Source organism: Mesoplodon bidens (assembly GCF_964165515.1).
Source record: "Mesoplodon bidens genome assembly, chromosome: 4".
Lineage (NCBI taxonomy): Eukaryota > Metazoa > Chordata > Mammalia > Artiodactyla > Ziphiidae > Mesoplodon > Mesoplodon bidens.
In genome coordinates this window covers 118,395,668-118,409,641 of record NC_138160.1, presented here as the reverse complement: position 1 = coordinate 118,409,641, position 13,974 = coordinate 118,395,668, and the positions used below count along the sequence as shown (strand labels likewise).

Below are 13,974 nucleotides of genomic sequence, written 5' to 3'. Positions count from 1 at the left end.
GTTTTAGGGCAGTTTGTTACACACTAATAGAAATTAATGCAGTGATGAAGGCTTAGACCAGGTGATGGCAAGTGGAACTGGTGAGAAATAATTGGACCTAGCATGTATTTCAAAGGGAAGAATTTGGACAGGTCCAGTTTGAGATACTTACGAAGACATTCAAGTGGAGACTTCAGGAAGCACGCAGTTATAAAAGTCTAGTTCTGGGAGAAGTTGGCATTGGACGGTATTTAAAGTCAGGAGTCTGGCTAAGATCAGGAGTGAGCAGAAACAGAGAAGAGGCCCAGGGGCTGAGCCCTGGGACAGCGCAACTTAGAACAACTAGGAAGAGGAGGAGAAGGAGTGCCAAGTAAGGAAGACAGGAAATGAGGGCGAGGTGCTCTGGAGGACAGGGGAGGAGCTGTCAGGAGGGAGGGCCTGTTCACCTGGGCCGCTGATAGGGTGAGGACAGTAAGATGGAATGGAGGATGGTGACAAGATGGTGGGGCAGAGAGCTGACTGGATGGCAGGGAAGGAAGTGAGGAAGAGGAGACATGGGCTACACACATTTCTTTAGGGAGTTTTGCTTAAGTGGGGATGTTGGCTAGGAAAGGACATGGGGTTGAGGAGGCTGGTTATCTCTAAGGCAGCCATTTCTAAGGCAGCCATTACCATGGTATGGTTGCAAACTGATGGGGATGATTCAGCAGAGAGGGGGTGACATCCAGGGAGATGTCAAGGATGCCTCCGAGGTTCTGACCTGCACCTTGAAGCACGGACATGTGAATTCCCGTTGTGGGCATGGCCCTCCCTGCTGGGCTGGCATGGAAGCTGCAAGGAGGTGAGGCCCTCAGCCTAGAGCCATAGGCATGGTCTCCTCACTGGGCAGTACCATCCAGGGAATGAGGGACGGCGGGGGGGCCCAGAGCACTGCAGATGCTGCAGGCAAATCCAGGAGATGTTTAATGTAAACTTCGACTCCACTGGAAGGCAAAGAAAAGGACCCTGGCCCCTTAGACTTGGTTTCATTTTGGACTTTATTGGGAAAAGTTAGTGTAAAAAACATTCAAATTCATAAAATTTAAATAAGAAAGTAAAATTATACCTTGTAGCTACAGTAATCACAAATAAGGTAAGTCTAAATTACTGCCTAAGCAAACACTATTTTGTCAGGCTTCTCTCATAAGCCCAAGGCAGGAAACACTGCAATTATTAGAAGTGAGCCCAATGATGAATTTGCATTTGAAGCTGAAGAAAGGGAAAAAAGCATGTTCTGATTACAGCATCACAACATTCTAGCCTGAAAAAAGCAACTTTATTAATGTCCTGCAGCAGAGTACATTAGTTATTGTAACCATGCATTAAAATTCTCATGTCATAAAGAGAGTAATCAGTTTTCTTCATGATACATTTATGTTTGACTCAGTTTCATGTGGTTTGTCCCTCTGAAGACCTTTCTGGGAATGTTCCTTTTTCCAGGGCCTCCTAAGATGCCAGGTTGCTTACTCTGGGTCATCTTTGGTCATTTAATACCAGCCAAACTGCCAGAACCAGTGGAAGCCCTCTCTGTGAACCAGGGTGAGTCAGACCCCCTTCTCTCAAACCCTACAGCTGCCACCACTAGGAGGACAGGCATTTCAACTTGGTCAACAGTGTTACTAAGAAGTTAATGTGGCATTCTCTTTGGTTATGGAATTTTTACGCTTATAAAAAAATATAGCTAAGATACATGCTCCTGAATTCTAAAAGTACTTTTGACTGACTTAAACACAAGTGTGTCTTTGCAAAATTCACCAGCTTGGCCAGGTCTGAAATCTATTTTCCTATGGAATCTAACATCAGTGTTCTATTTAGCAAATATACGAGTGAAGAACAGTGACAGATCTTTAGAAGCCCTGAGGGCAGCCTTAGATGCTGTCCATGGCTTTGAACTCACTGAGGGCCTGCACAGGGTTCACATGCTTCTTCTGAGATGCCCTCTTAATCTTGGTCTGTGTCTCATCCTGTTTCTCTCTCTTCACCAAGGGCTTTTTCTCAGGCGCCTTCATCTTCCATGACACAGCAGGGAGGTTAAGGGAAGCCATCCCCTGAGACTTCTGGTATTTGGTGGAGGCCACGTAGGACGCCTTCACTGTCTGCACCACAGCGTTCATCAAGTTCTTAGCAGCTTGGATCAGGGACATGGCGCTGTCCACCTAAGAGGCAGACAGGGAGGTAAGGAGCACAGGCCTGACCTCCAACCCCACATGTACCCAGGGGGCCTGGGTCTAGGTACCGGAGGGCCTGGACCCTCCGGTCCAGCTGGAGGCTGTCAGTCCCTGGCGGGGGAGTCCCCACTCCTCCTGGACCAGGACAGGGCGGGGCAGCAGCCCTGCCTCTGATTGGCTCTCCCAATGACTGGGTGCTCTTATCCAAATACCCTGAAAATGCCTGTGTTTCAGGTCTTTTGAAGAAGGGAGGAATGATAAAAACCTAAGGTACCATTACCTTACCTGCCCCCACCCCTCAAGTTTTCATTCACTCAGGTTGGGGGAGGATCTTTTGAGTGATGGCAGAGCTATAACCATAAGCACCGAGAACAGCCATGGATGGCTATGGTGCAGGGGGAGGTGGCAATGTCAGCCTCCTAGACAGAGAACCCCCACCCCCCACAGTGCTTTCAGTAATGACCCAGGGAGTCTCCTCTCTCATTTAGAGAATATAGATAATTGCTCCCCAGAGACAGGGGCATTTATGTTGTAGCAGGTAAGCAAATGGTATGAGTATGTCCAACATACCAAGTCTTCTTCGAAAGGAAATTCTGTGGGGTTTAGCAGAAGCCACAGGGCTTCAGTGGAGCGAGATGTCCTCTTTCCCCTGCCCAAGGTGACAAGGGGTCCAGAACTGTGCCATGGTAAACAGACAAGGGAAGAGATACTACTTCGGAACTCTGAGAGTGGAGGGGATTTGAGAAAGCCTATATGTCATCTCTGCAATTTCTGAACAGGCTCAGTTCTCTCTGGGGGAGGAAAAGCGATGAAGACAAAAATACTTTTACCTATGGAGTGGTCAACAAAGGGGAAGAGGCAAGCACTGTAAGAGCTCCTAGCTGTCACCAACCATGCTAAGCAGAGCTGCAGTTCTGCAGGAAGTAGCCAATGTGCAGCCCTTGGCCTCTGAGGACCAAGAGGAAACTTCCAGTTTTTCCACAGCACACTTCCTAGCACGTTCCCACTGACCAGCTCTCTTCACAGATGGAACTTACCCCGGAGACGACCAGCTCCCCACCGAGATTCTGCACCTCAGCCTTGACTTTGCTGCAGATGTTGAGCTGGTGGCAGTAGAGGGCGATGCGCTGCAGGTAGGCCAGCAGGTCCTGCTTGCAGGCTGAGTCTGGGCACTGATGGGAGAGTGGAATTAGCACCAAGCACTCTGAGCCCGGCTCAAACACACCCACCCCCACAGATATTTCTGAAAGGCTCAGTGTGCCACCAGCTCTTCACTCCTTGCTTGAGCGAAGGGCAAGAGAGGAGTTACCCAATTACCTGGGGCCATCATCGCCCTAGGCTGCTCTCTGCTGCAGCCCCTGCCCCTAGCCCCTAAAGGTGAAAAATAGCCTCAGCAAGCGAGAGTCTGGTTCTGGAGAAAAGTGAGAGTGCTGTGAACTAGGCGATAACCATCCAAATAGCTCTTCTGCTCAAAGGGACTTCATCTGCTCAGTTATGATGCATTCTGTAAACACCTGATGAAAGGAGAGTCATTTTAGGCAAAGATGGAGAACGGGTGAGTCAACCAAAGCAAGAAGAACACATGGGAGCCGTGGGGTCCCGACCAGTCACAGGGAAATGCCTGTCTTGCTGCCAAAGCTCAGGGCCAACCTCGGAGACTTCACCCAAAGGAGGAACAGAGCACCTCTCTCAAGTGTTTATGCCAAAACCTCCCTCCTGTGAGGCTGGGACGCCGACCAAGCTGGAGATGTAGAATTGTATTCTACGAAGCTACTGAAGCATGGCAGAGCCATACCTCATTTGCATTTTAAGATGATAATATAAGAAGACTGTGTTGGCAACTGTGTGGAGGCTGGCGTGCAGAGGAGAGGCCACAGTTGTGCAGGCGTGGGCCATGCGTGTCAGGACTCAGCTGGGGGCTGCTAAGAGGGAAGGACCAGATAGATAGTGTTGAGATTCGTGTGGCCAGTGGAAGCACCAGGGCTGAGTATCGGTTATTACATGAAAGAGGGGAGTCGAGGATACTTCCCAATCTTTGGCTTGAGCAATGAGAAACCATTGTCACTTGTCCCACAACCCCAATGCAGGCTGAGTGTGTGGATACTTCAGGGAAAGGAGTGGGAAGGGTTTGTAACTACAGCTGATAATATCTTGGCGCATCAAGAGAAATATATTGTAAACTTTCCAGGAGATAGGAACCACATTTTTTTGGACACATCAATACAGAGAATGAAGGGATGAAGGCTGGGTGATTGAGGACATAGATGTCTGTCCCCAGCTGGGCACGTCAGCCTTCCAAAAGCACTAGCCAAAAGGGCTCCTGATTCTCACATGAAATACTGCAATACTTCCACAAGAAGAGGTTCTTATACACCTAGTTTCAGTGTATTAGGGCTTGCAGAGTTAGCTCCTGCCCAGAGCTGACATCCTGAAGAGATCTGAGAGATAATAAACAACAGTAAAGGCTGGTTTTAGCTGTCGACCAAGGGAAGATTTCAGGACATACACACCTGCTCCAGAGATGTGCTTCAATGCAAACTGGGCCTGCCTTACAAAACTTGGCAAAGAAGAAACAGGAATACAGAAATCCTTAAAACTATGCTGATGTTAGTCAAGCAGGTTGACGAGTTAAGAACAATTTTTGAGATGGGAAAAGTGCTGTGTCTCATGAAAAACACTGTTATCACCGCTAGGCTGCCAGAGTCCCAGGATGAACTTCAAGGCCCATGTGGCAAGTCTGTCACTTACATGGTCTGCAATGGTACGGCCAAGCTTATCCATCCGGGATCCCGCCTCAGCAATTTTCTTGGCGGCACTGATCACATCTGATGTGTTTTTGAGCGGTCCTTTACCTCTGAAAAAAGGGAACAAGAATGATCGTAACTGAAGCCCTCGTAGGTGGAGATGAACAGAAAAGTGTGTACAGAGCAGCACGTCCTGCCTGTGTGACGTGACCTGCAGGGAGGGGGGAAGCCCTCCGTGTAGCAGGTTGGGGCCGGGCACTGCTCACCGAGTAAAGTCTGTCATCTCCATCATGATCATGCACATCTGCTTGGCCAGCACGATGATGTCATTACCACTGTCATCCCACTTGGACACTTCGGCATCCAGCTTGCTCTTTTCTTCCTGGAAGCTGGCCACCTGTTCCGCAATCTTTGCTTTTTGCTCCTGGGGAAGCTGAGCCATGATCGCCTAAAATCAGAAGCCCAGGAAGCTCTTACATAAAGAGAATATGAAGTTCTCACAGTGCATTAGCCAAGAATATTTCCACCAAGCAATCTATGACACAGGTAGGCTAATGCTTTAATAGGTTTCATTTTGCCTGAAGAGCCATTTTGCACCGAAGTTTACAGCAGCCTGAATTCCCGACCCACTTTCAAGAACAAGTTTTAGTGTGGAGAAAAACAGGGTATGAGGGGTTGAAGGCCAATGCAGAAGCTTCATGATCACGCCTGCACAGGGACAGAATCAGCTTAATTCTTTAAAAGTTTCATCCTCTGAAATGAAGTCAGGCAGAGAAAGACAAATACCATATGCTATCACTCATATGTGGAATCTATTGATAATTTAAAAGAAAAGATACAAATGAACTTATTTACAAAATAGAAACAGACAGATATCAAAAACAAACTTATGGTTACCAAAGGGGAAACGTGTGGGGGACCGGGGGATAAATCAGGAGCTTGGGATGAACATACACACACTACCACGTATATATCTCTTATGAGAGATAACCAACAAGGAACTACTGTATAGCACAGGGAACTCTACTCAATATTCTATGATGACCTATATGAGAAAAGAATCTAAAAAAGAATGTATAACTGAATCACTTTGCTGATACCTGAAACAAACAACATTGTAAATCAACTATACTCCAATAAAATTAAAATATTAAAAAAAATAAACTTCATTTGAACCTTAAAAAAAAATAAGTTTCATCCTCTGCCTCCTGCCATGGAGAGAGGAGATGAGGGAGGGGCTAATACATGGAGTCCTTTCTGTGGCAGGCCCAGTGGCTGTAATACATCTCTAATTTTTCAAGGTGACCCAGAAGTAGTTTTAGAATGTGAATTTTTTTTTTTTTTTTTTTTTGCAGTACGCAGGCCTCTCACTGTTGTGGCCTCTCCTGTTGCGGAGCACAGGCTCCAGGCGCACAGGCTCAGCGGCCATGGCTCACGGGCCCAGCCGCTCCACGGCATGCGGGATCTTCCCGGACCGGGGCACCAACCCACGTCCCCTGCATCGGCAGGCGGACTCTCAACCACTGCACCACCAAGGAAGCCCTAGAATGTGAATTTTAAAGAAGGCAAGTAGGCAGGCAGAAGAGAACCTGCTGCGGAGTACACTTTTTAGGTACTTGAGACGGCATTTAAACCTTATCACTGCAGGACCTGGAAGCCTGTTGCCCACCTCAAGTCACAGACTCAGGGCCTTGGGCTCCTCTCCACTCAGCTTCCCAAAATGCTTAGGACTGAGTGGGGCTTAAAGCAGGGATGTACCCGCTGTTCAAAATATCTTCTAAGGGGTGAAAAAAGACTCCTTAGTAATATTTCTTGGCATCCTCCCAAAAACATAAATGCAGTTGATTGAAGATTTAATGACTTAAATGAATGCAATGGCTCTGATTTTCTTGAATGTACCACTGTTATTTTTTTTAACCCATGAATAATTAAATAGTTCATGCCCATGGTATCATTGAGATAGGCAAAGACAGCAATCTTTTTTGAATTTCACTGTCCTATTAACAAACATTGCATTGACTAGATCCTAGGGCTTTCCTGACTCAGGGCTCTTCACAAACCAAAGCTTCAGGGCACAGCTGAGAAGACGTTTTGGATGAACCTACAATTGACTAGCAGGTGCCACAACTTAGGATAACTTCGGTCCTACTGCCAGAGAAAACGAGAGGAAAAATGGTGTTCTCAATAATGAGAGTGTTTTCCTGGAAAAGAAAAAGCCAAGAACAGAGAGGGACAGGGAGGGTCTGCAGGACAAGTTAAACTTGGTTCTTACCCGGGCACTCTGGCCAGCTATCAGCTGATCATCTTCTGTCTGGACGCTTGTCCTGCTTCTGACATCGAAGTCTTCCGTCTCGAAGTCTGAGTCATCCAGCTCCTCAGGGGTCTGCCACCGAGACAGAAATCACAAGTCAAACACAAACCTAGGCCTCCAGCTTACCCAGGCCTCTGGGCCCACAGCCTGATGTACAGACATCCAGAATTTTCTGCAGTATTTCAAACAGTCGTGAGGAATAAAGTTAAAATCGCTCAATATTTGTCTGAGACCCTGCTTTAGCTCATGCACGTGCCAGGCAGCCCGTTCAACAAACAGCAAGCAAAGGCACCACACTAGCACTTCCCACAGGACACAGGTCCTTTATGGGGATGAGGGTTTCAGTTTCTACCAATGAGTCGACACTCTTTGCTTGACAAAGGTTTTCACTTCTTAACGTACTTCTCCAACACCTGCATCTTAAGACAAAGGTGAGAGTTGTCCTGGGTGGAAAAGGTACTGTATTAAAAATAGCAGTTTCATACAACATTAAGCAGATTCTTATAACTTTCCCATTTTATGACAAGAAGAAAATTAAATGAATTAACTAATACTGGGACTTCTCTTAGGGTACCAAAGGCTGATTTGAGAGGTAAAAACAGGCAATGTATTTTTATGTACTTACTTTTATTAAAGAGAGAATATGGCAGATGAGGTCTGAATAAATACCAAAGGGACCGATTACTGGTCCTACCTCTTTGCTTTAATTATAAAATAAAATTCTTATTTTGTAGACTCTCCAGCCTCTCATGATTAGCTGCTGACTTGAAACATAATGTCATCTTCTGGAAGTTATCAGCAACAGGGCAGCAGGCAGAACAGCTGGGGTTGGCTCTTAGCCCAGCCGGCCGGCCTGTGACAGGAGGGCAGTGAGGCAAGTCCCTCATCTGCACCAGGACCTAATCCAAGCCCAGCCCAAGGATTTCCTGTGAGGAAGCATCCAAAACTGCCCAGAGTATGTTGGGTTTGTACAGGTGCAAAGGCCAGGCCTGCCCCTCCATGAGGAGGTGAGGACAGCCAGGGTCACTCGAGGAACCAGTTGAGTCCCATGGCAATGCAAGATCCTGGAGTCTTGCTGCCATTCGCCATTTTAATCCTGAGGTCACAGGCACTTGAGCCTCAGTCTGTGGAGGAGCTTTGTCAAAGGGGTGCCCTCCTAACAGGATCTCCACTTCCCCACCTTCCTCGATAGCTCATCACAGACCCAAGAACTGTTCTTGCCAAGAAAACCAAATATCTCCTATTCATTCATTCATTCACTGAATATTTGTGTGCCAAGCACTGTTCTAGGCGCTGAAGGTACAAAATGACAGACAAAAATCCCTGTTCTCACATATATTCTGATGGGAAAAATGACAAAAGTGAATCACATGACCTATTAGAAAGTGATCAGTGCTATAAGTAAGCAGTAGAGGAGGACTATAATTTTATATCGGTGGTCAAGAAAGGTCTCATGAGAAGGTGACATTGGAGCACAGACCTGAAGGCAATGAAGGTGGGAGCACAGGAGGTACCTGGGGGAGGAGTGTTCCGGCAGGACGGAGTCACCAACAGAAAGGCCTGGGGAACTGGATGAATAGCAAGGCCACAGTAGGGGCTCAGCTCACTGCCCTTATGGCACAGTGTCAGCTGAAGCCCTGGGAGCAAAGGCAGGGGAGCAGTAGGAGATGAGGTCAGAGAGGTGACAGGTTCAGCTCCTCGAAGGCCTTGTGGGCCAGTGTAAGGACTGAGTGACATGGCAGCCTTTGGAGAGTACTAAGCAGTAGATAACGTGATCTAATTGAAGCTTAAAAGGATCACCCTGGGTGCTCTGTGGATGAGACTGCAGGCACCTAGGAATGCAAATAGGGAGACTGGCTGAGAAGCAAGCAATTGCATGAATCCAGGTGAGAGATGCTGGTGGCCTGGACCAGGGTAGGAACAGTGTTCAGAGTTTCTATTTATTGTGAAGGTAGATCCAACAGGATTTGCTGGTAAGTCAGATTCAGGGTTTGAGGCAAAAAGTGGAATCAAAGGTGAATCCAAGGTTCGGGCCTGAGCAAGTGGAAGACACATTTGCCATCAACTGATACAAGAAAACAGGGTGGAGAGAGATGAGGAGCTCACTTCGGGGAATAATAAGCTTGAGGTGCCTGTTAGACAAGTGAGAGGCAGTAGGCAAGGTGGCTAGATGAATGTGGGCTGCAGAAGGGTCAACCTCTTGCTGTTTTCTCACGTCTTTATGCACCAGGGGAATGAGTACAGTCAGAAAAGAGAGAGGTGAAAAACTGCTACAGGGTGTACCAGTGGTAAGGGGCTGAGAAGATGAGGGATGAGGATAAACCAGTAAAGGAGACTGAGGAGGAGGGGGGCCAGGAGATTTTCTTATAACAGGAGAAATAATGGCATGTTTGTATGCTGGGGGGAAGGTGCTGGAGGAAGAGAGAATGGGACCCAGTGCAGGGGACGGGCTCAGCCAGGAGCAGATGTTCTAACTGCCTCAGGATCCTCAGTGCAACAGGCACTGAGACCAGACACGTAGGATGGGGCACAGATGGGGAGGCGAGCAGGAAGGTATGAAGTGCTCCCAGACCCTATGGCTGTGTGGGCGAGGCTGCATGGCATCAAGGGCCCCCTGACGGTCCTGGGTTCGGTGACCCCAGTCAGAGTGGCTGCACTTTTCTACACCATGCTCAGCAGGAGAAGGAATTTCACTAGGATTGTATTTTGCAAGGCAAATAAAAGGACAGAAAAGGGGGCAAAGGAGATTATACTGATGGACCAGACTCAAAGCTAGAAAAGGAGTGAGGCAAGGACCTGAAGGGCTGAGTGAGGGTTGCAAGTGGGGAGGGCCAACCGGCTGAAGATCCTGATGGACTCAAAGGACTGTTGGGAGTCACAGCACCAGAGGCAGTGAGCGGATGGAAGGCGGAAACCTGACACTGGGATGATGCAGATACTGGTAATGACAAGGACTGGGTAAGACTAGGCAAGTGAGGTTGAGGTTGGGGGATGATAAGACATCAAGAAACCGAGAGGCCTGGGGGTTGGAAGGATGATTCCTGAATTAAAATCAAGACAATAAGGGAGGAGTTAAACCACTGCTGCCTGCAGACCTACTTTGCCCTTGCTCTGGGCCCTCCCAGCTGACCACACCCCGGGTTCTATCTCACGGGGCCTGCCAGGGCCTCTGTCATACTTACGCTCCAACACAGCAGTAAGTGTGCAAGAAACAGCTACTACATGCCAGGCCCTGAGCTGAACACGCTACCTCCATTTCATCCCATTAAAACCATCAACAACATCAGGTGAGTCTCAGAAAGATGAGGAAACTTGCTTAGAGTCACAGACGTGAAGAGGAATCCAAGCTGCCTGCCTGTTCCCAGGGTGTGGTTTCCCACAACCCGACCTGCTTCCACAGAACAGGCCCTGGAATGTGCAGGCATCCTGGAGTGTGCGCAGTACCAGCTCACTTAAAACCCCAAAGGCATTAATCTCAAACACCCAGTGACTCCTCATTATCATTTCTTCTATTCTCTAAGTGTCTGTCAGTATGCGAAGAACTTTGGAAAAATAGGGCTGTGTTTTACCACCACTGGTACACCTGACCCAGGGATCCCTTCACACCACTGAGATCTGGCTGCTGGGTTTTAACCTTGCATTCAACCGGGCTACGACTGCTGAGCATGGGTTGCTCTCTAGCAAAGCAGCAGCCGTGAAGAAAGCAAAAAGGGTCCCCCAGCTCTCCCCCACACACCCCAGCATGTCCAGGTGACCTGGGCCTGCAGGGACAGCCATCAGCCAACCAGACCATCCCTGAATAGTTCTCTTTCCTCCTCACCCCAGAGAGAAACGCAGTCTTGCCCAAGCATTTCTACACTGCATACAGAATGGGTCCAGCGTCATGCACCTGCCTCAGAAATGGCCTGTTTCCAGCTGAGGGGGTAAAAAGTGGGACAGAACCCCTGCCTACCTTGGGAGGTTTGACTAGCAACCCATGAAGGTATAACTGAAACTCCCCTGACCCGACTGGATCGTCAGCATAGCAAAGCAGCTGTCTACTCAGCAGGCAGACCCTGCATTCCAACTGCTGGCTCTGTGGCTATGGCAGGGATGGCCCGAGCCTGGGGGAGGTCCAGGTGAGCCTGGGGGAGCTTGGCACAGGCTCTGCTCCAGCTTCCAGAGCTGTTCATGCTCAGAACAGCATGTGAGGGATCAACTGCTATGGAAAGGGCAGCTGTGAGTCCCAGCGCAGCACACTGGGGATGATCACAGAGGAGTCAGTAGTTTCTCAAAACCCCTTTGTGCATATGCTAATCCACAGGGGGCCCTAGACATTGTCTCAGATGGTGAGAACTGCTGCTGCCTCAGACAGGATGGGTCACATGGGGCCCAGGGCAGGTGGCACTTCCATTCAGCTACGGTGAGAGGGCTCAACGCTTGGCCCCGAGCCCAGGAGTTGCCACAGCCCTTCATTCTCACCCTCAAAACCCTGGGGTTCTAGCATCCTGCCTGCCTGCCACCTTTGAGGCGAGGGGTGCTCCATGTAAAGAAGAGCTTCAACCTGCCTTAGGGAAACGCTCCCTTCTCTGAAACTAACTGATGAGCCTTTATTTTCTGTAGTTTCCCTCTAACTCAAATGGAAGCCTCATATTTGTGGCAATTGTTTAACTTGAAGTAAATCGTCAAGGCCAACTGATACTAGCTCCCCTTCTCAGCCCAAGTTTGGGCTCTAACTTGCAACTAAAAGTCATTTTAGACAACGTAATTAAATATATCTCATTCTAACAGCTTTTAGATTCATGGTTTTAATACACTGCCACTCATCTGCTGAGTTCTAAAACGATGCATTGCTCAAGTTTAGCAAATGATAAGAAAGAAGCTGTTAAAACACCTGAAATGCAGTTACTCACCCTTATCATCAACACCGCTTTCCTGATGTCCCGGATGCCATCGTACACCAGGCGTGAGGCATCGATAAACTCATTCTCATCCATGGGCTGGGCGGGGTCCGAGCTGAGGGCTTCCACGGCCGCTTCCACTTGCTCGGTAAAACGTGGCATGACTGCGGAAGAAGAGAGCATGGCAGATCCTGCTGGCCCTGCAAACATCGTTGCTCTACCAGCCCTCCCTAAATCCCTCAGTTAGACACAAAGAGGAAGGGTGCATGATGAAGAGCCTATGCTTCTACCCATGTGAGAAGTATTTATGGTTGAAATAAATCAAATGCTGTATTTTACGGACTCAAATCATCTTCTTTGTCTCTGGGCAGATTCTGCAACATAGGATTTACGTCGTTGAGAACTGGGATTAACTTGAGGCCTTGCTAGAATGGGACCCTCCTTAATTTACTGTGTTCGTTGACAGGAGATATAACTCAGATATTCATTTTAAAATAACTCCCATTATTAATTGTGGGACACACTTAAAGAAATGTTTTTTTGAGGCCTTAGTGTGGCTGACCAACTTCTCACAAATCTGACATACCTTCCAGAATTCTTGTCCCTAAGACCGATCTGAGTCCCAGCGTCCTACTTCCTAACCACAGGGCCTGCACTAACTGGATGGCCTGGCCACCAGGCCATCTGTGTGTGGGGAGCACAGGGAAGGGAGGCAGCCCCCGCACCTGTGTTGGAGAGGAGCTTGGTGGCTTCCAGCACCTTCTCTGTGTAGACCCCTGGCTCATAGTTGTCCATCTCTGAGGTGACCACGTGAATGACCCGAGCAGCTCGGCCTCGAATTGCACCAGCTGTGCGGTCCAGCCCATCCACATCTTTCTCTTGGAGAGCAATGACGCATTTATTCACATCTTCCAAAATGTGATTCTCTGGGGAACAAACAAAAAATGCTGAATGAGGGAGGAGGCCTTCCACTAGAAGGGGCCAACTGTAAGTTGGCATCTACCATTCATCGACAGCTCACTCTGTGCCAGCTACGGTGCCAAGAGCTTTACACGTATCATTTCGCTCAAGAGACCGGATTAGGGCTTCCCTGGTGGCGCAGTGGTTGAGAGTCCACCTGCCGATGCAGGGGACACGGGTTCGTGCCCTGGTCCGAGAAGATCCCACATGCCGCGGAGCGGCTGGGCCCGTAAGCCATGGCTGCTGAGCCTGTGCATCCGGAGCCTGGGCTCCGCGACGGGAGAGGCCACAACAGTGAGAGGCCCGCGTACCGCAAAAAAAAAAAAAAAAAAAAGACCAGATTAACTGTCCCACAGAAACTCAACCTGCAATCGCCTCCAAGAATAACAATCTTTATTCCAGGTTTAAAAGAGAGACACAGAGATGCCCATCTTTAAGGCACAGTTGTTTTAAGCCAGGCAGAAAATTCAAGATCACAGATCCTTAATAACTTCTCCTTCCCTTAAATGATTTCACTGGTTTTACATCCCAAACAAAGTCTAAATTAGAAGAAAAGGTTCACTGTAAGGTCTTATTCTTCCAGTTCCTTGCCCCTCCCTCCAGTAGATGCCGATGGTATTCAGACAAGCTACCAAGGTGCCAGGACAGCTCTGGAACAGAAGAAGGTCCTGGAAGGCAGGTTAAAGTCCCCTCTGGAGGGCGCTGAGGGACCGCCCCTGAGGCGAAACATTCAGTAAACCACTCATGGGATGCAGGTGGGCCTGTTGTGATATTTGAGGAAACCCTTGACTCCTGTTAAGCTGTCTAGTCATAGAGCTGGATTTGGAGGACCCACCAAAACTATTTTTTTCCTCAAAGCAAAAAGCTTGGCAGTGGGTATTGGAAACAAGAGT

At 48.4% G+C, this 13,974-nt stretch overlaps 1 protein-coding gene across 1 annotated transcript in view; it reads right to left on the bottom strand.

The window, feature by feature from the left end:
• Positions 1 to 998: 998 nt before the first annotated feature.
• Positions 999 to 13,974, bottom strand: part of CTNNA1 (catenin alpha 1) — a 183,250-nt gene continuing 170,274 nt past the window's right edge. Inside the window, exons 12-18 of the mRNA XM_081230886.1 lie at positions 12,847 to 13,047; positions 12,134 to 12,285; positions 7,203 to 7,313; positions 5,197 to 5,378; positions 4,935 to 5,040; positions 3,224 to 3,358; positions 999 to 2,174 (exon numbers count right to left, since the gene is read on the bottom strand). Of these exons, the coding sequence (XP_081087012.1) occupies positions 1,887 to 2,174; positions 3,224 to 3,358; positions 4,935 to 5,040; positions 5,197 to 5,378; positions 7,203 to 7,313; positions 12,134 to 12,285; positions 12,847 to 13,047 (1,175 nt within the window). The 3' untranslated portion in view covers positions 999 to 1,886. The remainder of the gene's footprint in view (positions 2,175 to 3,223; positions 3,359 to 4,934; positions 5,041 to 5,196; positions 5,379 to 7,202; positions 7,314 to 12,133; positions 12,286 to 12,846; positions 13,048 to 13,974) is intronic.